General features: G+C 35.7%; 1 protein-coding gene across 1 annotated transcript; it reads left to right on the forward strand.

The window, feature by feature from the left end:
* Positions 1-791: 791 nt before the first annotated feature.
* LOC306858555 (FYVE, RhoGEF and PH domain-containing protein 4-like) lies at positions 792-25,921 on the forward strand. The gene is made up of 17 exons (XM_079399135.1): positions 792-892; positions 3,279-3,395; positions 4,477-4,612; positions 5,974-6,268; positions 7,575-7,667; positions 8,614-8,759; positions 8,833-8,989; positions 10,691-10,829; positions 11,052-11,110; positions 16,705-16,851; positions 17,089-17,261; positions 17,342-17,372; positions 18,229-18,312; positions 18,407-18,532; positions 18,646-18,795; positions 20,350-20,493; positions 21,784-25,921. The coding sequence occupies exons 2-17, from the start codon at positions 3,380-3,382 to the stop codon at positions 22,042-22,044; spliced, it is 2,157 nt and encodes a 718-aa protein (XP_079255261.1). The 5' UTR covers positions 792-892; positions 3,279-3,379; the 3' UTR covers positions 22,045-25,921.
* The last annotated feature ends 165 nt before the right edge of the window (positions 25,922-26,086 follow it).

Below are 26,086 nucleotides of genomic sequence, written 5' to 3' on the forward strand. Positions count from 1 at the left end.
TGCGATTAATCGTTTGACAGCACTACTATTTCAGTTAGTTGCCAAGGAAACGTTTATCATTTTCATTTAGTTTAACTAAAATAACTAAAACTGAAAAAAAAAACTGTACAGACACATAAAAATGACAAAAACACAACAAAATTTCTAAAACATACAAAAATATAACAAAACTTAAAATGGAAATTCTAATAATAAAAATGAATTCAAACTATAAATAACATCTTTAATAGGATCTCAATGATAATGGCACTGATTTAATGTACATACATTTGATCTATCTGACTGTCTTTTTATTTATTTTCTTGCTTATTATTTTTAGATATCGTGATCCAGCAATAAAAGACTGTAAAGCTCATGGAAGTTAATTAGCCTATATTACTAGTTTATTTGGTTTCTGCAGTCACTTTTGACACAATGTCAGTACAACGTTCTGCCAGCAGAGGACAGCATAAACACTTGTGCATACATGTATTCAATCAAAACAACAGCTCATGTAGTCCTGACACTTGCTTTATTATTTGACACCTTATCTCATAAAACAACACGTGATTTCAGAAGATAATTAAAAGGGTAATTCGTATACAGTAGAATCTCAAATGTCATCTCAATAGGAGGAACTAACCCATTCTTCACTAATGATATTTGATCCGAGTAAAACAGGTGTGTGGGGAATTACAATGTTTATTTTCCAGTTGAAACAATTTAGTGAACTTAAACTCACTAGATGAGGTAGACTCTCAATGTCAGCAGTTTCTTGCACAATGAATGTCACATTCATGCAGAAAAAAGGGAAATGCAGTGAACAGATAGAGGAGGGCATGCAGTGATCGGAGGCATCATGTGCACTGTCAGCATACATGATTTAGGAGAGCAGTGTTTGACCGGAGATCAGGTCAGTGTGTGTGCTTTTGTTTATTTGTTTTTCATATGTCATGTTTACGCACTTTATGAATTTCATCTGCAAAACACACACACACACACACGCATATATATATTCTTTGCAGATGAAATTCATATACTAAAATTTATATCCAAATTTTTTATTTTATTTATTTATAATTAAATAATATCATTAAAATATAATCAATCATAATTAATTTTATTTGTATTTTGATATAGGGTTATGGGGTTACACTTACTTTTTATAGAATTTTTATATTGTTTATTTATTTAATTTTATTTATTTATTTAAAATATAATTTACATAAAAATTTTTATATTAAATGTGTATATATACACACATATTTTTTGTATGTATTTCTTATTAATGTATTTATTTTAATACAATTCATATTTTTTTATTTAATATTTATATACATTATATTTATTTATATAATTACTAATAATATTTGTTATTTTTATATATATGTATATAGGGTTAGGGTTATATATTTTATTTAGATCAATTTTATTTGTTTATTCTTTTAAAATATGACATTTGGTGTGTGATTTTAAAAAAATCTTAGTATTGAAAATGATATTAATTTCCTGGTTTTGCTCATCTCTAAAATATTTGATTGCAGAAAAACTGTGAAGTGATTTCTGTGCAAGCCGTGAGCGTTTTTTTTAGTTTCTCTTTATGTTCTCATGACACTGAGGGCTTGTGGATGCAGCACTTCTCCTTATGAGGGTCTGTCGTTGAAGCATCGCAGTGAGTGAGTCTTTGTCATGGACTCATGAGCATGAGGAACTGAGAAAGCAGACTGAGGAAGCACAGGCCTCCACAAACTCCCATTTCTTGAGAGATTGTCAACCCCAGTCAAATGTGCTGCCTTTATTTCAGCATAATTCGTCTTTTATATATTAAGGGGGAAAAGGAATACAACGGCAATGGTAAAACAGCAAATAAACATATTTTTTAAAAGTTAGTAGAAACTAGAAGTTGTCAAAGTTTAGGCTGTTAAAAAGTCTTAACTTTTCTATGATTCTTTTCCAAAAAAAACAAACAAAAAAACCCCAATACAGCTGATTTAATGCACACTGATTGTATAGCAGGGCAACTATTATAATTATTGAATAAAAGTAATTGAAATAAAACATAAATATTAGATGGGAAAACGTCAACTTAAACTGCCATAAAAATAATTTAAAGCTAAACAGAAATATATATTAAAAAAACTAGTAAAAATGTCAAAAAGCAAATGAAAATATAAAAATGAAAGGTAATTCAAAATATGATCTTGGCTTTAGCTGTTTATTGCAGTGTTGTTACCTAAAACTAAAACAATGTACTTTTTGTAACACACAAATCAGTGATTTCGCTAACAAATATTTCAAATCTATTGTGCAAAATTACAAATCACAGAAAATAATTAAATTAAAACTTAAAAATTAAAGTGAAAATAAAAATAAAAGTAATGCAAAATATGATCTTATAACAGGGCATGTTGTCACACTGTATATGGATTCTGCTGTTTATTACGGTGTTGGTAACTAAAAATATAGCTTGTTTGTTTGTTTGCTGGTTTTTATTGTATTTGTTATTTTTTTAATTGTTTTTGCCATGAAAATAGCCTAAGATGCTGACATGGCATTAAATAAAAATATACTACTACTACTGGTAACTAAAACTATTCAAAATTATTTTAGATAATTAAAATAAAATATTAATATTACATAAGCTCATGGAAGTTAATTTCCATGAGCTTAAGCTGAATAGGAATATGACAAAAAGAATAACCAATAAAAATGACAAAAAGCATATAAAATTAAATTAGAAGTCATATTTCATAAATTATATGAATTCCGGATGCTATACTGTATGTAAAACAGTAAAAAAAAACTTTTTGTGACACAATAAATCTATGATTTGACTGAAAAATATTGTAACAAATATAAAACGATTGTGACAACCTGCCCCTACCCAAAATGCAAATATATGCAAATAAGTAAAATATATGCCACAAAAAATGCAGCAGTTTATTTTCATAAATCTATAATCACACAATGGTGTTGAAGAGGATGTGTGTTGAAGTGCACAATAGAGGAAGCAGCAATTTTCACTAAATACATCCTTCAGATGGCGCTTTCGGTTTATATTCTCATTCAAATGAGCAAATGGTGATTGTTTTTTTTTTATTTTTTTTACATTTTTTAAAACAAAATTCAAAATTTAAAAACATAATCCACACATTTTACTGCATAAAATGAAACCTAACAGTCCGTGCAGGCTTAAAATGTGCTCCCAAATCACTTCAGGTCAAGTTAATTGGTTTGCCTGGCTTTGCAGAAGTGAAGTGTGTGTTGTGTGAACTTCTGTTCTCTGTGTGTGTGGACAGGAGATGTTGGATGCGGCGGCCAGTGTGACGTTACGGACGAGAGTTTGCTGAATAACAGGAGCTCAGTGTTGAGAAGGTCAGCGGTCTACACCGTCTCACCAATGCCTCCTCCGCCAGGTACAGCAGCATCAGACCAGTTACTAACCACCTACAAACCACTCCCAACACCTCACATTTTCTCCTTACAATGGATAAGACTCCTTTTAATAACTGGAATTCAGAGGTCTCAAGAGGAACTGTAAAGCAGCTGTAGGAGCACAGGAAGTGATGTTTGAGATAATGTAGTTTGTTTAACATTACCTCAGCACTGTGGGCTTTATCCACAAACTCAATCTCCTGTAAAAAACCAAAAATACTAGTATTCATGTATGTAGTTCTAATACTTACTGCAGAGTGACATGCTGTACATTTAGAACTGTTTTCCCACATTTATTCTTGTGTAAATATAATCAATATGACTTTATTTGCTCATTTTTTTATTGAGAGACAACATGGAAGCTTTGTACTTTGAAGACTTAGAAAATAATAATTAAAAAATGGACTGAAAGTTGATTAAAATGCATGTATAAGAGGTTTTATGTAGGTTTCTCACTATATATCCTTAGATCTTAAATTTGAGAAATAAAAATTATTTATATAAAATTATTAAAAAAAATTTTTTTAATTATTAAACAATTAAATTATTCAAATTCTTGATTATAAAATTGTTTATTAAAGATTAGGAAATTTGTTAAATATTTAAAATGATTCAAATTAATTTTTTGTTAATTTTGCCATGTGTAAATGGTAAACAGATACACAATGTGTATATTATAATATTTATAAATAATATAAATTACATTGTTGTAAAGTATTTAAAAAAAATAATAGATTTATGCATTTTAAAATAATTTTAATAATTAAAATGATTGATTATTTATTTTACAATTATTGAACTTATTCATTTAAAATGTTTGGGTTTGATTACACTGACCCATATTTGAGTATGATTATTGCAAAAAGTATAATTAAAAATAAAAATACGTTATTTAAACGATTACTTTTGGTTGAATCATTAATTTTCAAAGTAGAAATATCAGATGTGGGTTTAATTACACTGACCTCTGCTGTTTGTTTTGGAAAAAAATACTTCCTAGTCTCAAATCATCACAAAATACCTGTTAGGAAATGTCTTTCATGTCTTTATTTTCTATTATAGTTCTTCCGAAACCAAAATTTCAGTGTCCAGTGAAGGTTTCAGCTGGAGACATCATGGACGAGGAGGAGACGATGACAAACATAACCCGAAGAAGAACCACAGTGATCTCAAAATGCCACAGAAACATTGACAAGAGGTGTGGAGGGTTTTATCTGTGTGTGCATAAGAAACAACAACAACGTTTTTTTATAAAAAATAAAAATTTATTAAATAATAATTAAATTGAAATTAATGCAAACATTTTTACATGGGGATTTTCACTCAAAAAATAAAAATTAAAAATGGTCAAGCAAACAACTTTTGAACTAATTGTAATGTAATGACCCTAAAACAACTTTATGAGGTGCATCCTGGGTTGCTCTTTTTTTATTTTTTATAAAAAAAAAAATTATTTTCATTCATTTATTCATTCATTATTAAATGAATAAATAAATTTAATAAAAAATTTAATAAATATAATATATTTTTTAAAATGTGTAATTTTTTTAAGTTGTAAATGAAACAAAGATTATTGGAATGCATTTTACAAAAAAAATTACAGTTTTTCCTATTACAATACTTAAAAATGTTATGTTTGTTTTTATTTATTTTTAGTTTAGTTTGTTTGCACAAGAATAATATATATAAAGTACAATCTATATACTGTGCAGAAAACCCAAAAGGGCTTATTAAAGCTAAACAATAAAGAAAACGAAACAACTTAAGAAATTAGAGCTAAATTACAATAGCAAATATGTAAATGTGAATGACTGCAAATTACTAACAACATATGTGACCCTGGAGCACAAAACCAGTCTGAAGTCTCTGGGGTATATTTGTAGCAATAGCCAAAAATACAATGAGTGGGTCAAAATTATCCATTTTTCTTTTATGCCAAAAATCATTAAGACATTAATTAAAGATCATGTTCCATGAAGATATTTTGTACATTTCCTACAGTCAATATATCAAAACTTCATTTCTGATTATTAATATGCATTGCTAAGAACTTAATTTGAACAACTTTAAAGGAGCTTTTCTCAATATTTAGTTTTTTTTGCACCCTCAGATTCCAGATTTTCAAATATTGTCCTATCCTAACAAACCATACATCAATGGAAAGCTGATTTATTCAATATCAGTTTCAAAAAATTGTCCCTTATGACTGGTTTTGTGGTCCAGGGTCACATATGTCAAATAATGTACTCCAAAAACAAACTTTACGTGGTACATAAAATGCATAAAGAACAAAAACAAAAAGTAATGAAAAATGAAATTTACTAGCAATTTCTGAGTGAAAACTCTTTCTGTCGATCCTACACCAAATGTATTGGTGTTTAAGATGATGAGAAACATTGTTGACTAGTATCATACGTTCACACTTCATAAATAGGACAGTGAAGGGAAACTCACCCCTCATTTCTCTCTGTAACCCTCTGCTCCGCCTTTGAGACTTTCACTTCCTGTTGAAATGCCGCTCTAGGCACGCTATTTGTCACCTAATACTCTCTCTTCCAGCGTCACCAAAGCTTCATCAGATGGTTCTACACCGAAGCGCCTCGTCGAAGCCCCTGTCTGCACTCAGTCGTCCTCGCAGGAGTCCGGCTGGCACGTCTGGTCCGGCTGGTGGTCAGAAGAGGTCAAAGGTCACACTGAGTTTGGAGAGCAAGAGACGGACGCCGAACATCTCCCGGCTCCCTCAGAAAGCAGCAGCAGCAGGAGTGAAGGAGCTCTACAGGACCACGAGGACGAGACTCAGGAGAACGTCCTAAATGAAGAGACGCAGAACATGGACAAAGATGAAGGCAAACAAGTGAGACGTCACCAGCATCACTATTACTAGTGCTTATACTTTGTATTAGTGATTTGAATAAAGACCGAAGCCTAATTGTTAAGCATTGATACGACCTGTGGTACAAACATAAATGGTAAGCGATTAGATCTGCATTTTTTGACTGTATATAATAATATGAGTGAAAATGTATGTATATTATAATCATTAAGATAATATAAATGGCATTAGTCTTAATTATTGCACAATGTGTTTAGTAAAAAAAGTTAATACATTGTTTAAATAATTACTTTTAAAATTATAGTTATATTTTTTAACTTATTAATTTTCAATGATTTTTTTTAAATTATTAAAATTTACATGATTTGTTTTAACACTATTAAATAATTTGTTTTAAAATGACTGAAAATGCATAAATTAGTTGAATTATTAAACATTTACCTGTGAGATGTAAATTCATAAATAATTTTTGTGTTATTTGAGATGATAAAATGGGTGAAAATGTATATTTATTATTATTGTTTTTAAATAATATAAATTCTATTTGTCCTAATTTTTGTAAAAGATATATATATTTTTTTATGAATTCCTTATTTAAATGATTACTATCAGGCAATAAAATTGGTGAAAACTGATTATTTTTATTATTATTATTATTTACATAACATAATTTGCATTGTATTAATGTGACAAATTTATACATTATTTAATTTATTACTTTTAAAATTATTTAAATTATTAATTTTAAAAACTATAAAAAATTTATAAATTATTATAATCATTAAAAATGTAAAATTATTCAAAATAATTATTCGTAAAGGCTTTAGATAAAAGCGTCTGCTAAATTAATGGACGTAAATGTAATGTGCACTGTGCAGTCCCTTGAAAAAGGGATGCAAGCCGTATCTAGAGACCAAAATATCCCAGAGATTTGGGATGTGGACTCTTTTGACTAAAAACAGTATCTTGGGAAGCACAAAACAGCATCCTGACAGCCACTTACATTACCCTAGCATCATGGCATCAAGTCATTTTCTTTGCCAAATGTGAATATGTGAATGTAAATACTAGCAAAAATGTTCATTATGTTGCACATCATAATGTCAGAATAAAGCAGTCTTTATATGACTGGTATCAGATATTTTTTATCAGAAGTGGCCCATCTACCCGACCACGTGACCCTGTTTTTTCCACTCAGACAGTGTAGTTTTACTCTGAATGTTAGTGGCTTTCCAGCAGCAGACATTACCTAAGTTGCATTACCACAGAGACGTGTCATGCTTTCAGATTTAATAACTGAGAGGAAATAACAGGCTGTTTTCAACAGGAGCAGATCAAAGAGCTCAAGCTCTATAAGATAGCCAGTGAACTCCTGCAGACGGAGAGAGCGTACGCGACCCGGCTGCATTTGCTCGACCAGGTCAGTCCACGCTCTTCACTCACTTTCAGCTCTTTAAAATCTGTCTTCTCTGCTTAAACTCTTAAAAATGAAGGTTTTTTTTTTTTTTTTTTTGGCATCGATGGAATCCATGGAACCTTTGTAGAATTATTTAAAATGATTGCATTATTTAAATTATTCATTTGAAAATTATTAAATTACTCACATTATTAATTTTACAGTTATTAAAACAAATATTTAATTGGTTAAATTATTCATTTAAAAATTACCATCTATGGTTCCATGAAGAACTTTAACATCCATGGAATGTTTTTAAAGTTATTAAAATGATTGAATTATTTAAAATGATCAAATGACTTACATGATTAATTTTACAATTATTTAAAAAAATTATAATTTAAAAAAATATCATCTATGTTTCCACGAAGAACCTTTAACATCCATTGACCCTTTTTAAAGGTATTAAAAATTATATAATTATTTAAATTAAGTTACCTAAATTATTACATTTAAAATTATTACAAATCATTACATTAAATTATTAATTTTAAAATGATTTAAATGGTCAATTTGATCATAAATGGTTCCATGAAGAACCTTTAATATCCATGAAACCCTTTTAAAATTATTCAAATTATTAAATTGCTAAATTGTTAATTTAAAAAATATTTGCTTATTCAAATTATTACATTTAAATGTAATTTAAATGTTTTAAATAATTAATTTTTTTAATGAAATGAAAAATGGAACCTTTTGTATTGCATACAAGTTCTTTTATAATGGAAAGTTTTTAAAGATTAATAAAATGTTCTTCACACTAATAAAAATGGTTCTTTTTAAGAAATGATCACTGAAAGGCTATTTGGAGAACCAAAAATGGTTCTTCTGTAGCATTGCTACAAAAAGCCATTTAGAAAAGCTTTATTTTTAAGAGTGTGCATGTGAAGTGTGTACTGCGTTTCTGCAGGTGTTCTGCGCTAAACTCACAGAGGAAGCTGGGAAGGGGACGTTTCCTGTCGAGGTGGTGAAGGGCATCTTCTCCAATGTGGGATCAATCTACACCTTCCACAGCCAGTTCCTCCTGCCGGATCTGGAGACGCGGATGAGCCAGTGGTGAGCGCCGATTTATCTTCACGCTTCTTCTCAGATCTCACACTCACCTGCTCACGTCTGCATCCTCCTGCAGGGACTCCACGCCCCGCATCGGGGACATCTTAGCACAGCTCGCACCCTTTCTCAGGATGTACGCCGAGTACGTGAAGAACTTCGACAGCGCCATGGACCTGCTCAAACAGTGGACGGAGCGATCGGCGCAGTTTAACACCATCATTCAGGACATACAGGTGTGTGCTTTTAACTGAACATAACCAATTAAATAAACTTTTAAAGTGCCCCTATTATGCCATTTTTAAGGTAGCTAATATTGTTTTAGGAGTCTCCTAAAACAGGTTTACATGCATCCAAGGTCAAAAAACAGTTTAGTGTTCTGTGAGTGGTCAGATGGCGCAGTCCTTTGTGATTGGTCTACCGCGTACAGCACGAATCACAGCCATGGGCAGACATTATGCAAATGTGTTACTTTGTGACGTACAGCCGTAACAGAATAAGATTTTAATTCCTAACAACTCGTTTAGGTGATTGCGAGCCGACTCTTTTTTTAGACAATAACTTTATATATCGTGCACTTTCGGCTTCACAACCTTGCAGAAGGTTTATGTTCACATACTTCTACATGACACACTGCATGAAAGGTAATATTCGAAAAGCCATAATAGGGCAACTTTAACAACCAAGTACTCATCACTGCCTGAACTCTTATTGTACCACTTTTAAAAGCATTTTAGTCTGATTTTCCAGTTATATCAAATAATTCGTTTTCTGATTTATCCTGTTCAATATATAACAAAATAATCTAAAATAATTTGGTGATTTTGCATTTAAATATCTAAAAATATATACGAATATCAAAATAATTTGGTGTGATTTTTTTTTTTTCATTTAAATAGCTGCAATTATATACAAATATTATAATTATTATATATTACAAATATTATATTATAATAAGTCTGACTGGCTAGTTAAATGGCTAAAAATATATACAAATATCAAAATAATTTGGTATGGTTTGTTTTATTAAATAGCTAGAAATATATAAAATATAAATATATAAATAATTTGGTTTGGGTTTCCAGTGAAATAACTGAAAATATCTCAAATAAAATTATATAAAAGTACTCCTCACTACCCAAACTTTTATTATACCCTTTTTTTTATATATATCTTATTTTCCAATTAAATAACTAAAATTTTGAAAAATTATCTAAAATAATTTTGCTGTATTTTCCAGTTAAATAGCTGAAAATATATAAAATAATATAAAAGTGGTCATCACTACCTAAACTATATATGTATATGTATAGCTATACATTTATCATATTTCAATTTATCATAATATATAATCAATGTTTCAAATAAAAAATTAAGCTTATAAAAAGTTTTTTTTTTCCTAGTAATTTTCTGTATGAAAATCCAAGATGGCGGCCATAAAATGTATAACTTTAAGATGGAAAGATTCCAAACCACCTTCTACTTCTATGTGGATCAAAGAAGTATCATCTTATATACCTTTGGAAAAAATTTCATTTCGTTTGAAAAAAAGGCAAGATTTGTTTGTCAAATTCTGGGGTAGTTTCCTTTCTTATTTGGGCATAACAGGACAGAATGGCTAGATACCATCTAATTATCTCTGTTTTCTTGTTTGATTTTATTTGTGGCACTATGGGATGGAGGTCTGGGGTATGTTATAGGGTAGTCTATGTGGGAATTATAGATTTGGATTATTCTGTATCTTGTATGTTGTGTTTAACTTGAAAAACCCAATAAACATAATAAAAAATAAAATAAAATCCAAGATGGCATGCCACATTTTTCAAAATGGCATGACCTTCAAAAACTAGATTGAATGTTACAATATCAAGAGACGTTTCATTGTTTCATAGTTTGAGATGATGCTAACGAAGAGCTGTTAATTATTTTTTGTGTAGAGTCAGGAGGTGTGTGGGAATCTGACTCTGCAGCATCACATGCTGGAGCCGGTGCAGCGGGTTCCTCGCTACGAGATGCTGCTCAAAGACTATCTGAAGAAACTCCCGGAGGACGACCCCGACCGCAACCAGGCCGAGAGTGAGAGATACACGCATTTGGTTTTGCTTTTCTCACAATTCAAGCAACTAATATGTTTACAAGGATGTTTTTTTTATGTTTCAAGCACAGTAAACTTATTTTGCACTGTTCTGTGAGCGTGATCGTTTAAGATAAAATGAAAGTGTTGTTTAGTTCCCAACTGCTTTCAGTTCCATAACTGGATGAGTCAGCTGAGATATCACTTCTCCTTCTCGTTTCCAGAGTCTCTGAACATCATCTCAATGGCTGCCACACACTCCAACATGGCCATCCGCAAGATGGTGAGAGACACTTTCACTTAACCTCCTAGATTAGTCAGACCAAGATGGCCTGTTTCCTGACCCCGTTTATGATATTCATATGCGATTGTGGTAGTATATGTGATTTGATTGCCACTTTCTCTATTCAAACTATTTTTACATACATTAAGAGTCAGTCCTCAATTAATTTGAAAGTTTTTATCCTTATATGTTCAAGTTCAAGTTTATTTGTATAGCGCTTTTTACGATACAAATCGTTGCAAAGCAGCTCTACAGGAAATTAAGTTTCCACAATATATTTATATATTGCAGAACCTTAATATATTTAACTTATGGCATAATTTGGTAATTCTGTGTGTTGTCTGAGCGTTGGCATCCTCTGAGGTCCTCTGAGGGGTGGGCATTATCTTTTCTCAGGTGTTCGTCATCTCAGATCATTTAAGGGTTGGATCCAGACTGAAGCTTCTGTAATTTCTAGTTACCACGGGATGTTAATCAACAGAGAAACAAATAGAGACATAATTAGCGTAGCTGCTGTTCCATCTAAGCAAAAATGATTTGTTCAACCCAAGCTAAAGAATAATAATAATGTACATTTGATCAGATATAACTGCAGTACAAGATTATAAGATGCATTATGTGAATGCTTGGCTAAAGAGATGTGTCTTTAATCTAGATTTAAACAGAGAGAGTGTGTCTGAACCCCGAACGTTATCAGGAAGGCTATTCCAGAGTTTGGGAGCCAAATGTGAAAAAGCTCTACCTCCTTTAGTGGACTTTGCTATCCTAGGTACTACCAAAAGTCCAGAGTTTTGCGACTTTAGGGAGCGGGTTGGATTGTAGCGTGGTAGAAGACAAGTTAGGTATGCAGGAGCTAAACCATTTAGGGCCTTATAGGCAAGTAATAATATTTTGTAAATGATACGGAACTGAATAGGTAGCCAGTGCAGAGACTGTAAAATTGGGGTAATATGATCATATTTTCTTGACCTGGTAAGAACTCTAGCCGCTGCATTTTGGACTATCTGTAACTTGTTTATTGAAGATGCAGGACAACCAGCTAGCAGTGCATTACAATAGTCCAGTCTAGAGGTCATGAATGCATGAACTAGCTTCTCTGCATCAGAAACAGGTAGCATGTTTCGAAGCTTGGCAATGTTTCTAAGATGGAAGAATGCTGTTTTTGTAACATGGGAAATATGATTTTCAAAGGGCAAGTTGCTGTCTAATATAACACACAGATTTTTGACTTTAGAGGACGTAACAGTGCATCCATCTAGTTGCAAATTGTAATCCAAGAGATTCTGTGTACTGTTTTTTTGGTCCAAAAAGTAATACCTGTTTTATCTGAATTTAATAGGAGGAAATTATTGGTCATCCAATCTTTTACATTTTTTACACAATCTATTATCTTAGATAGTTTAGAAGTTTCATCTGGTCTTGTTGAGATATATAGTTGAGTATCATCAGCATAACAATGAAAACTAATCCCGTATTTTCTAATAATATTACCAAGGGGCAACATGTATATTGAAAATAGCAGAGGACCTAGGACAGATCCTTGTGGTACTCCATACTTTACTGGTGATAATTGAGATGACACCATCTTAAAGCCTGCCCTTGAATACCAGTATAGTTTTGTAATCGATCTATGAGTATATTATGGTCTATAGTGTCGAACGCAGGACTAAGATCAAGTAATACTAGCAATGAGATGCAGCCTTGGTCTGAAGCAAGAAGCAAGTCATTTGTAAATCACGGGTGGTGATGGCGCAGTGGATAAGACACATGCCTTTGGTGTGAGAGACCCGGGTTCGAATCCACTGTGAGACACCAATGTGTCCCTGAGCAAGACACTTAACCCCTAGTTGCTCCAGAGGCGTGCGACCTCTGACATATATAGCAATTGTAAGTCGCTTTGGATAAAAGCGTCAGCTAAATGAATAAATGTAAATGTAAATGTAATTTTAACAAGTGCAGTTTCTGTATAATGGTGAGGCCTGAAACCAGACACAACGTTTTCCAAAATTTTAGACATAAACGGAAGATTTGAAATGGGTCTGTAATTTGCCAGTTCATTAGAATCTAGTTGTGGTTTCTTAATAAGAGGCTTAATAACCGCCAGCTTGAATGGTTTTGGGACGTGACCTAAAGATAACGATGAGTTAATAATATTGAGAAGCGGTTCTTCTGCTACAGGTAACAACTCTTTCAGTAGTTTAGTGGGTACAGGATCTAATAAACACGTTGTTGGTTTAGATGCACTGATAAGTTTATTTAGCTCTTCCTGTCCTATAGTTGTAAAGCACTGCAGTTTTTCTTTGGGTGCGATGAATGAAGCTGAAATACTAGACTCAGTAGAATCTACATTTGATATTGTATTTCTGATGTTATCTATTTTATCAGTAAAGAAAGTCATAAAGTCATTACTATTACTATTAAACTGTGAAGGAATATTTAGATCGGGCGGTGTCTGTTTATTTGTTAATCCAGCCACTGAGCTAAATAAGAACCTTGGATTGTTTTGGTTATTATCTATGAGTTTGTGGATATGCTCTGCCCTGGCAGCTTTTAGAGCCTGTCTATAGCTGGACATACTGTTTTTCCATGCAATTCTAAAAACTTACAAGTTAGTTTTTTTCCATTTGCGCTCAAGATTACGAGTTTCTTTCTTGAGAGAATGGGTATAACTGTTGTACCATGGCGCAGTACGTTTTTCTCTAACCTTTTTCAATTTGAGGGGGGCAACAGCTTCTAATGTATTAGAGAAGATAGTGCCCATGTTGCTAGTCATTTCGTCTAGTTCATGTGTATTTATGGGTACACAGAGCAGTTGAGATAAATCAGGCAGGTTATTTGTGAATCTGTCTTTGGTGGCTGGAACAATAGTTCTGCCCGGACGATAACGCAGAGCCATATACAATATCAGTAATACGCAGCATGCACGATACAAGGAAATGATCAGTAACATCATCACTTTGAAGTACGATATCTATATCGGTAAGTTCAATTCCATGCGATATAATTAAATCTAGCGTATGATTAAAACGATGAGTGGGCCCGGTGACGTTTTGCTTGACTCCAAAAGAGTTTATTAGGTCAGTAAACGCAAGTCCTAACGCATCATTTGTATTATCAACGTGAATGTTAAAATCTCCGACAATTAGCACTTTATCAACATTAACCAATAGATCTGAGAGGAAATCTGCAAATTCTTTTAGGAAATCTGTATATGGCCCTGGCGGTCTATACACAGCAGCCAGAGCAAGAGACAGGAGAGATTTATTTTGCATATCTAACAGTGTAATAATAAGCAGAAGTATTTTGAATAAGTTAAACCTCCTGTATCCTGTTTTCTGAGTAATATTGAGAATATCACCATATATTGTTGCCACACCGCCGCCACGACCAGTCCGACGGGGCTCATGTTTATAACAGTAGCTTGGTGGAGTAGACTCATTTAGACCAAAATATTCATTTGGTTTCAGTCAGGCAGAGTACATCAAAATTATTATCTGTGATCATTTCATTTACAATAACTGCTTTGGGTGCGAGTGATCTAATGTTTAGGAGCCCAAGCTTTAAAAATAGTTTTTGTTCATTTATTTTGCGTTTTTCTGGTTTAATCACGATCAGATTTTTTCTAGATCCTGCATTAAATTTATATTTTGACCTCACTATTCGGGGAACAGACACAGTCTGTATAGATTGGACAATGCAAGTACTTCTATCATTTAAGTGGGTAGAACAAAAGTCATCATAGCAGTTATTTGAGAGTTGGCTTACTAGTCAGATGGAGCGTAGCGTCCTGGAGATGTTGTCCGACAGGAGTTCCGCTCCGACTCTTCTGGGGTGCAGGCCATCAGCACGAAAAAGCCTAGGACGCTCCCAGAAAAGATTCCAATTATTAACAAAGAGCAGTTTCTGTTCTTTACACCATGACTATAACCATTCGTTTAAAGCAAACAGTCTACCGAACCTTTCGTGTCCTCGTCGATACGTGGGAAGCGGTCCTGACATGATGATCGTCGTTGCGGGCGATGTGCTGCGTACAGTCTCGATCAGGCTCCTGAAGTCCCTTTTCAGTGTCTCCGTCTGCCGCAGCTTGGTGTCGTTAACCCCCGCGTGCAGCACGACAGCACCGATGCTCTCATCGCCCTTCAGGATCGCGGGTATATGCGCAGAAACATCAAGAACATGAGCACCGGGGAAACAGTGAGTGTGCACTTTACCTTCAGCTAACATAGCACGGACGTGCCGGATGATGGAGTCTCCGACAATCACAGCGTCGTGTTCCGTCTCACGGAGGGGAGCAAAACGGTTCCGGGTGGAGATCTCGAAGACCGGAGGCGGCGGAGGGGGAGAGGTCGTCGCCCGGGGCCTGGCTCGCGTCTTCCGCTGCTGGTGCACCCAGGGTCCGTGGCGTCCCGGCGCCGGAGTGAAGGACATCTGGGAAGATCGCGTCCTGGGTGCACAGGGCCTGTGCAGAGAAACACATGGAGTAGAGGTGGTGGGAGTGTTAGCAGCGTGCTGTACACTTACCCTGGACTTGTGAGCGTCAGCCCGGGATGTTTCCAGCACGGCTCTCCGCTCTCTCAGCTGGGCCTGCTTCTCCACGGCCTCCAACTCAAGCTGCACCGAATGCAGCTCGAATGTGTCCTCACCTGCACTCAAAGGTAGACACACATCTGCCATTTAAGCAAGTAACAGTGAAACAATGGTAATGTGTGTGAATAGAGTATTAGCAGTGTAAGCGAGATTAGCGGCAGCCACGCTGCCGATGCTAACGGGCTATAAACTAATAGCAGACTCGAGAAATCAAAATAAAACTAGTGATAACAAGGCGCTCTGATTGGTTTTGTTTTAGAATGCTATAGGGGATCTATTCACACGTTATAGAAACGAAAATGATAGTGTATAAAATTGTTTTTAAGATAGAAAATAGACAATAAAGAATCAACTTGATGGAGCTCAAACTCAAAACACGCAGTCACAAATCAGCGCATGCATAGCAAGTTATATGTGACACTGGACCACAAAACCAGTCATAAGGGTCAATTGTCCAAATTGAAATGTATAGCTGAATAAATAAGCTTTCCATTGATGTATGGTTTATTAGGATAGGACGATATTTGGCCGAGATACAACTATTTGAAAATCTGGAATTTGAAAAAATCTAAATATTGAGGAAAATCTCCTTTAAAGTTGTCCAAATTAAGTTCTTAGCAATGCATATTACTAATCAAAAATTAAGTTTTGATATATTTACAGTAGGAAATTAACAAAATATCTTCATGGAACATGATCTTTACTTAATATCCTAATGATTTTTGGCATAAAAGAAAAATCAATAATTTTGACACATACAGTGTATTTTGGCTATTGCTTCAAATATACTCCAATGACTTAAGACTGGTTTTGTGCTCCAGGGTCACATATAGGCTTTTAAATTGCTTTTGTATAGTAATTCAACTTATTCACCCTGAAAATGCATTGCATTGCATTGCATTGAAATAAAAACCAACCAACAATCTGACCCTAAAAGTTATTAGTGTTTTGATCTCTATAAAGTCTTCATTGGTTTTATATGCAGAAGTTCTCTACATGTATTTCAGGAGAACCTGAAGAAGCTCATGGAGATCTATGAGATGCTGGGAGGTGAAGAGGACATTGTTAACCCGTCCAACGAGCTCATTAAAGAAGGACAAATCCTAAAGCTGGCCGCCAGAAACACCTCGTCCATGGAGAGATACCTTTTCCTGGTTAGATGTTTCTTACTCTAAACATTCTTAAATCAAAATATATTTACTTGCAGCAAGACAAAGCATAAAGTCACTTAATTTAGATGTTTTTGTTTCTTCAGAAAACAAGATTTGTCATTTTGCTTCTCAAGTAAACGTATCTTAATTTAAGAATGTTTAGCTGAAAAACTTATTATTTTTTGGCAGTGTGTGCCTTCATTTGGGAGTTTAAACCATGCCATCCTTTTCTTTTTACAGTTTAACAACATGTTGCTTTACTGCGTGCCCAAGTTCAGTCTGGTGGGCCAGCGGTTCACTGTGCGCACTCGGGTCGGCGTTGAGGGCATGAAGGTGCTTGAGACCTCCAATGAAGACTATCCTCACACTTTCCAGGTGTCTGGTAAGGAGCGAACGCTGGAGCTGCAGGCCAGGTGAGGGCAGATCCATGCAGATATAGAGAACAGCATGTCTGTTTTAGCTCATAGTGACTGTAACTTTCTGTTGTTCACAGCTCAGAGCAAGACAAAGAGGACTGGATCAAGGTATCAGTTTATTTCAAAGCTGCTTTAAATCTGAATTATATAAATGTAAGAATCAGGAAAGACTGGTTTCCACCACAGAATAAAAAAGGTAATTGTGGCTTTTTATCTTACAATTCAGTCTCTTTTTCTTGCAATTCTGAGAAAAAAAGTCTGAATTGTGAGATAAATATTTGCAATTACTTTTATTTTATTATTTTATTTTATTATTATTCTCACAATTCTGACTTTTTTTTCCCTCAGAATTGCAAATTGATATCTCATATTTCTGTTTTTATCTTGTATTTTGAGCTTTTATCAGAACTGTTAGGGGAAAAAATCCAGAGCTGTGGGGAAATGTCCAAATTGTGAGATAAAAAAAAGTTGAAATTACCTACCTTTTTATTTTTTTTATTAAATGGCAGAAATAAACTTGTGACCTTTTATTTCACAACTCTTAATTGCAATATATAAACTCGCAATTGTGAGAAATGTTCATATATTTAATTCTGAGCATATATGTCTGTTCAGATTTTTATTCTTAGAATTGGAAGGAAAATATAAACTATATAAAGATATAAACTTTAAACTGAATAAAGATATAGCTAAACTAAATAAAGATATAAACTCAGAATTAAATGAACTTTTTTTAGTTGCTAGTTTATATCATTCAGAATTGTGAGTCATAAACTCAAAATTAAATATCTAAACGTCTTTCTCACAATTGCGAGTTTATATCCTGCAATCAAGAGTTGCATGGAAAAAAGTCAGAATTGTGAGATTTTAAAAGGTTGTAATTACTATTTGATTTTCTTTTTTTATTCCATGGCAGAAATAAGCTTCCATAGGAAAGTTTCAATGTAGGCTGTTTGCTTTCTAGGCATTCCAAGAGACCATTGAAATCTTTCAGCAGAAGAACGAAACATTCAAATCAGCCTCTAAAGAAGTGGTGGATGAGGTTTCTGTAAGTAGAAAGAGCAGACTGGTCATGCATAAAGATGACTGTGGTGGGGGTCGAGGGGTAAATCTTCTCTTATCTGTGCTCATGTGTTTTTCAGAAAGAGGAGTTGGGGAAGAGAGCCCCGCGCTGGATTCGGGACAATGAAGTGACCATGTGCATGAAGTGCAAGGAGCCCTTCAACCCTCTGACCCGCAGGAGACACCACTGCAGGGCATGTGGATACGTGAGTTTGGATGTACACGCTTATCTGGAAATCTAAACAAGCACTTCCTGTTCGAAACTCAGACCGTTTTATTGTGCTCCAAAGATGAGGTAATGTTTTGAAATGTGTCTTAGGTTGTGTGTTATAAATGTTCGGACTACAAGGCATCGCTGAGGTACGACGGCAACAAATTAAACAAGGTGTGTAAAGACTGTTACTTCATTCTGACTGGAAGAGCAGATGCTGAGGAACCAGTCAGCGGGAAGAAAAGAGGTATTCTTGAGGTACGTCTTATTGATGTTTTTTTTGTTTTTTTTGTTTGCATGAACCATTTTTGAAATAATCTTGATTTCAGAGGTGTAATGAGTACCTGAAAACCATATGAGTAAAAGAACAGATACCTTACAGTGAAAATTACACCAAAACAACTTGAGTAAAATTCTTAGAGTATATGTATAGTTCAGTCATGAAACTCTAGATGGCGCAGGCTGACGGGTATTAGTGTAACTGATGATATTCACAGCGTTAAACGACTTGGCACAAGCTGATTGGTTCATGTTGCATATGCAGCCAATGAGCTTGCTACTTTACATTTAAATGGCTGGTTAGCATTCACTTGAGCATTTGCAACGCGCTTTCAGAGTTCCTCTGAAACCCACCACCTTCCCCAGCTCCACCTGTGTAGATCTTCTACGGGTTATTTTATATGCTATTTGTGTAGCAGCAGTATGTCTTAAATGCATGTTTCATAAAACAAGTTTACCAAACAAGCCAGGGTTATTGCACAAAGAGTCCGAAATTTTTTCCATCTGTAGCAAGCATTTTGAGACGCATTTTGACAATTCAGAGCCACCGTACAAGCGAACGCCAAAATCCAGAATGGCGATTGTCAAGTTCATCCACTTCGTCTCTCAGCACAAAGCACTGTAAAGATCCTTGCACACTGAGTTCACAGAAATTGGTGGTCGTCTTTATCACTAGCAAAGCATCAAACTGAGCCACTGACATCTTGAAGTAAACTTTGAATTGCCCGTTGATCCAAAACGCATACAAAACCAAAATAAACCAAATAAACTGACAATAAGTCAGACTAACTGAAATAAACCTGGCTTATTTAATAAACTTGTTTTATGAAACAGGCCCCTGCGGAGACTAATCAAGGGGAACCAATGACCAAACTGGCTACAAACACCATGGGAGACAGGAAGTGACATAAAAGTCCAAATGAAGGCACAGAGTTGATTTATGAAAAGAGCAATCACGTTTATTTTCTATAATAAAAACTATATCCTTCAAAAAGGTATCTTATCCAGTATAATGGATAAATAAAATAATGTTAAGTACAATTAAAAAGTCAAAGCCTTCTTGCACTGGATGTGCTGGTTTGGCCCTCATTGCCAGCTGCAGTCATGTCCTTATCTCAGTTATAAAACACCTGTACAACTACTTGCAAAGGAACTCACATTCAAATAAAGTAGCCTGGTTGATGAGTTTGGGTGAGTAAGGGCAAAACGCACAAGATATAGTACTTTCAGTGCCCTGCAGTTGGTGATATCACTTCTTTTGTAGCAGAAAAAAAAAACAGCTGCAGAAAAAGATAGGTGCCATGCAAATTGTAATGTGTAACTGCAACACTCATTGCTAATGTAGTGGAGTAAAGAGTACAGTGCTTATTCAAAAATGTAGTGAAGTAGAGAGTAAAACTTGCTAATATCTTTGATACGCAGTAAAACTACAGAATATCAAAGATGATACTCAAGTACAGTAATTAATTACAGTTACTCAAATACTTTACACCTCTGCTTGATTTTTCGTTTTCTCTTCTTGACCTTTACCAGATTGAAGCAGCTCAGGTCTCAGGAAACAGTTTCCTTTGTGGCTTCCTGCAGTACAGTACAGACCGAACTAAACCGTGTCAGAGGGTCTGGTGTGTGATTCCGCAGCACGACGCGCTTGTGCTTTACCTATATGGCGCTCCACAGGTGAGAAATGCAGTGTAGTCGAGCTCACATGCATCAGCCTTCAATGATGTGATGTAGACTACAAAGAAAAATGGAAATGACTACAAAGTAATAACTACTTCTAAAAAAAAAAAAAACACATTTTGTGTAGCTTGCTTCACATTATGTTAGCTTGACAAAGCAATGCCCAAGCTAACACTCAGATCGCCTTAGTAGCCACTTAGCAACACCCTAGCAACCACTCAGAACAACTTAGAAATCACTTAACAACATCCTAGCGACCATCTGAAACATTAGCAATAATTTAGAGCACCTTAGCAACACCCAAGCTTTAATAACTTATCTGGTCTACTTTTAAATATTAAAGGGGTAGTTCACCCAAAAATTAAAATTACCCCATGATTTACTTACCCTCAAGGCATCCTAGGTTTATATGACTGTCTTCTTTCAGACGAATACAATCAGAGTTGTATTAAAAAAAATGTCCTGGCTCTTCCAAGCTTTATAATGGCAGTGAATGGGTGTTAAGATTTTGAAGCCCAAAAAAGTATGTCCATCCATCATAAAAATGACTCCACGGCTCCGGGGGGTTAATAAAGGCCTTCTGAAGCGAATTGATGTTGATGCACTTGTGTAAGAAAAGTATCCATATTTAAGACTTTAGAAACCATAATCTATAGCTTCTGCTAACTGTCGTACACGTTCACGAGTGAGTGGCATTCCAGCGGATGCTGTAGGATGTAGCTGTAGTGTAAGCTCCAGTGAGAAGTGACAAATGCGGAAGTGAAGAGGAGAGAGCAAAACAAAACACTGGTCATGAATTATAAGTACAGAATGAGGATTTGTAGAGACAAATGTCAGAGGATTTCAAAATAAGCCAAGAGACTGGTTTTCCTTTGCTGTAAAACAAAACTTGGTTCTCGTGAGACAGAGCATATTCGCACCGGAGCTTACGCTAAGTCTACGTCCTACATCATCCGCTGGAACACCACTCTCTTGTGAACATGCATACGATAGTTAGCATGTTTAGTTTAATTATTATTTAATTTTTTTTTTTACACAAATACAGAAGGCCTTTATTAACCCACGGAGCCGTGCGGAGCACTTTTTATGATGGATGGATGCACTTTTTGGACCCATATTCACTGCCATTATAAAGCTTGGAAGAGCCAGGACATTTTTAATATAACTCTGATTGTATTTGTCTGAAAGAAGAAAGTAATATACCTTTAGGATGCCTTGAGGGTGAGTAAATCATGGGGTAATTTTTGGCCTTAAATTATTCCGGTTTCTCTTGGATTTTGTTCTCAGGATGTCAAAGCCCAGTGTACCATCCCGCTCCTGGGATACCAGGTTGAGGACGTCCAAAGATCTGTGGATCATCCTCCCACCAGCTTCCGTCTGTGCCAGTCCAAATATGTCCACTGCTTCACTGCCGACACGGAGGAAGTGAAACTACGCTGGCTAAAAGTGATACGCAAAGCTGTGATCGGGGAGATGCCAGAATGCCAGACGCCAGTCGATGACGACCTTGCCAACGGTTGCCATGAAGGCGTGCCTGATGGTACCTGAAAAAGTCAGGGCAGTTTTCCAGCTTTTTGCGTGTAACTCAGTGGAATAGAATGTGCTGATTAGAATGTGAAACCTTACAGAACAGATAGGATTTGCATTCTGTATGCAGATTAATATCAGATATTTTGATGTATTATAATGACGACCTCAATCAGACTGGTCAAAACATTCAATGTGTGATTATTTAAATCATTATATTGTCTTAGTTTACAAAAGTTTGTTTGCAGACCAATCTCAGCAAAGTCCGAATTATGCTTTGTGATTTATTAGCTTCTCTCTTTGTGACATCATGTTTTATGTATATTTTAAATTTGTAATGTTAATATGCTGTTTGTCTTTGTCACTGTCCCTAAGATTTATGCACTTTATTGCTTTTTGTAAACTAGGACATTAAAATTAATTAATAAAGGTTAAGCTCCATTGCCTTAATACCATCTGAAACCCAAGAGACCGATTTCAACACCCAAGCAACAGCCTAGCAACCAGTCAGAACGCTGTAACAACAACAACTTGGCTACCCTAGAAAGCAATTTGAACACCTAAGCAACACCCTAGCAACCAGTAAAAATGTTGTAGCAACAACTTAGGTAACATCTGAAACCACTTGAATACAACAATTTAGCAACCACTCAGTACTTCCATAGCAACATTCTAACTACCATTTGAAACCCTCAAAACCACCTTAATGAAACCACTCAAAAAGCCGTAGCAACATCCTGGCTACCATATGAAACTTAGAAACCATTATTACCAACTAAGCAACAACCTAGCAACCATTCTGAACACCTTAACAACCACTCAAAACACCTTAGCAAAACAGTCTCTCAGTCTCCAGCAAACAGTCTTCAGTTTCCACGTCAGTAGAACAGACAAAATCACAAGAAATTACACAATCAGAAACCTAAGAAAAGCCATAATATACTGAAAACATTTTAGTCTTCATACCAGGATGATGTAAAAATATGAATATACAAAGCAGCAAAAACACAATAGATAATATAGACAATTATGTGTGTACAGGTCTGATATGTGCAAATTTGGGAAAAAAAAATTAAATAAGTGTGGTGAATAAGTAATGCATAATAGAGTTGTGTGTTCCGCGTTTATTGTCAAGTGTTCATGAGCTGGATTGCCTGAGGGAAGAAACTGTTCCTCTGTCTGGTCGTTCTGGTGCTCAGAGCTCTGTAGCGTCGACTAGACGGTAACAGTTCAAAGAGGGAGTGTGCTGGATTTGAGGGGTCCAGAGTGATTTTACCATCCCTTTTGCTCACTCTGGATGAGTACAGTTCTTGAAGAGTGGGGAGTGTTGTACCAATGATTCGCTCAGCAGTCCGGACTACCCTCTGTAGTCTTCTGAGGTCAGATTTGGTAGCTGAGCTGAACAAGACTGTTATTGACGTGCAGAGGACGGATTCAATAATGGTGGAGTAGAACTGTTTCAGCAGCTCCTGTGGCAGATTGAACTTCCTCAGCTGGCGAAGGAAGTACAACCTCTGCTGGGCCTTTTTGACAATAGAGTCAATGTGAGACCTGGCGCACATCTTCTTTACTTATCTGAATTGTAGGTGTGGGGGAGAGGGGAGTTGCTGGAGGTGTGAATGGTTGTGTGGAGAGGTGTTCAGGGCGGTGTGGGGTGATTTTTCAAACCGGCAATAAAACTTGTCATCTGCTAGTGGTTGATTCTCCAAAGTGCTGGGGGATGGTCTCTTGTAACTAGTGAGATCTTTCATACCTTTCCACACAGAAGCAGAATCACTGGAAGAGAATTTGTTCCTTAGCTTGTCAGAATTATTCCTCTTTGCCACTCTGATCTCCTTTTCCAGTGTGTATTTGGCCTGTTTATACAAGACTTTATCCCCCTTTCTGTGAGCATCTTCTTTGGCCTGACGGAGCTGTCTGAGTTTTGCAGCGAACCATGGTTTGTCATTGTTATAGGTTAAATGAGTCCTGTAAGGAATGCACATATCCTCACAGAAACTAATATATGACGTTACAGTCTCTGTGAACTTGTCCAGATCGGTGGCAGCAGCTTCAAAAACAGTCCAATCAGTGAGAGAGAAACAGGCCTGTAAATCCCGCTCTATTTCATTAGTCCATTTTTTAACAGTTCTTTATACAGGTTTTGCAGATTTAAGGTTCTGCCTGTAGCTCGGAATAAGATGAACCAAACAGTGATCAGAGAGTCCTAAAGCTGCTCGTGGAACAGAGTGATATGCGTCCTTTATTGTTGTGTAACAGTGATCCAATATATTACTATTACTGAGAGATTTGCTTTATTAAAGTCCCCGAGAATGATTAAAACATAGTCTGGCTGTTGTTGTTCTGTGTCTGTGATCAGATCAGCGAGTTTCTGTAAAGCTGTGCTCACGTGCATTTGCGGCAGAATGTAGACACTCGCGAGAATGAACAAACAAAACTCCCGCGGCGAATAGAATGGGTTGCAGTTAATGAAGAGCTTTTCTAGATCTGAACAGCACATCTTCTTTAACAGTTACATCTGTACACCACCTCTCATTGATGTAAAAGCATGTCCCGCCGTCGCGCGATTTCCCCGTTGATTCCGCGTCCCGATCTGCTCTGATCAGCTGGAAGTTAGCCAGATGTAGCACACTGTCCGGTATCTCGCCATTCAGCCAGGTTTCCGTGAAACACAGAGCAGCAGAGTTAGAAAAATCCTTGTTTGTCCGAGAGAGTAGAAAGAGTTCGTCCATTTTGTTGGGCAGAGAGTGGAGATTCGCCAGATGGATGCTAGGCAACGGCATTCAAAATCCACACTGTCTGAGCTTCACGAGCGCGCCGGCTTGCTTCCCCCGTCTGCGCGTCCTCCTGAAGCGTCCAGCAAAATGTCCGAATAGTCAAAATCCGGTAAAAGATTTTGTGATGTGTTCTGCCGAATGTTCAGCAGGTCATCCCTGGTAAAACTGATCGTATTTGAGAAACAAAAAACAGGAAAAACTAACAAAAACAATACAAACACTGAAGAGCAAAGCACAGTAGCTGCCATCTGCTGCGCCATCTTGTTTCTATACTGGCATTCTAATGCTGACTTTTGAACTGAACGCTGATAAGACATTGGAAGGTCTCCCTCCTCTTTAGCCCGGAGGACACGGCATCTGTGATTTCCAACAAGAATGTCAAATTTGTACTTGTCTGACCGTAGAACACTTTTCCACTTTGAAACAGTCCATTTTAAATGAGCCTTGGCCCACAGGACACGACGGCGCTTCTGGACCATGTTCACATATGGCTTCCTTTTTGCATGATATAGCTTTAGTTGGCATCTGCAGATGGCACGACAGATTGTGTTTACAGAGAGTGGTTTCTGGAGGTATTCCTGGGCCCATTTAGTAATGTCAATGACAGAATGAGTGATGCAGTGTCGTCTGAGGGCCCAAAGACCATGGGCATCCAACAAAGGTCTTAGGCCTTGTCTCTTATGCACAGAGATTTCGCCAGTTTCTCTGAATCTTTTGATGATGTTATGGATTGTAGATGATGAGATTTGCAAAGCCTTTGCAATTTGACATTGAGGAATCTTGTTTTTAAAGTACTCCACAATCTTTTTATGTACTCTTTCACAGATTGGAGAGCCTCTGCCCATCTTTACATCTGAGAGACTCTGCCTCTCTAAGGCATCCCTTTTATAGCTAATAATGTTACAGACCTGATGTCAATTAGTTGCTAGATGTTCTCCCAGCTGAATCTTTTCAAAATTTCTTGCCATTTCTGCCCTTTGTTGCCCCAGTGCCAACTTTTTTGAGACCTATAGCATCAAATTTGAAATGAGCTCATTTAGTGGATAAAAGTGTAAAATTTATCTGTTTAAACATTTATGTTCTCTGTTCTTTTGTGAATAAAATATTGGCTCATGTGATTTAAAAGTCGTTTAGTTTTCATTTTATTCAAATAATAATAAAAAAAATGTGCCAATATTTCTGTAATTCGGGTTGTACATGTTCAGTGATGTAGAAGTAACCAAGTAGGCTAATCGGCAAAATCTCTGAAGCACGGCGAAGTAACTTATAGTTCATCCCAAACAAAT

The sequence above is a fragment of the Barbus barbus genome (assembly GCF_936440315.1).
Source record: "Barbus barbus genome assembly, chromosome: 39".
NCBI classification, from domain to species: Eukaryota; Metazoa; Chordata; class Actinopteri; order Cypriniformes; family Cyprinidae; genus Barbus; species Barbus barbus.

Bases quoted from the DNA above. Each gene is read 5' to 3' on its own strand.
- LOC306858555 (XM_079399135.1), top strand. The intron at 17,262-17,341 runs GTGAGGGCAGAT...TGTTGTTCACAG, and splicing joins ACGCTGGAGCTGCAGGCCAG to CTCAGAGCAAGACAAAGAGG. The intron at 18,796-20,349 runs GTACGTCTTATT...GACCTTTACCAG, and splicing joins AGAAAAGAGGTATTCTTGAG to ATTGAAGCAGCTCAGGTCTC.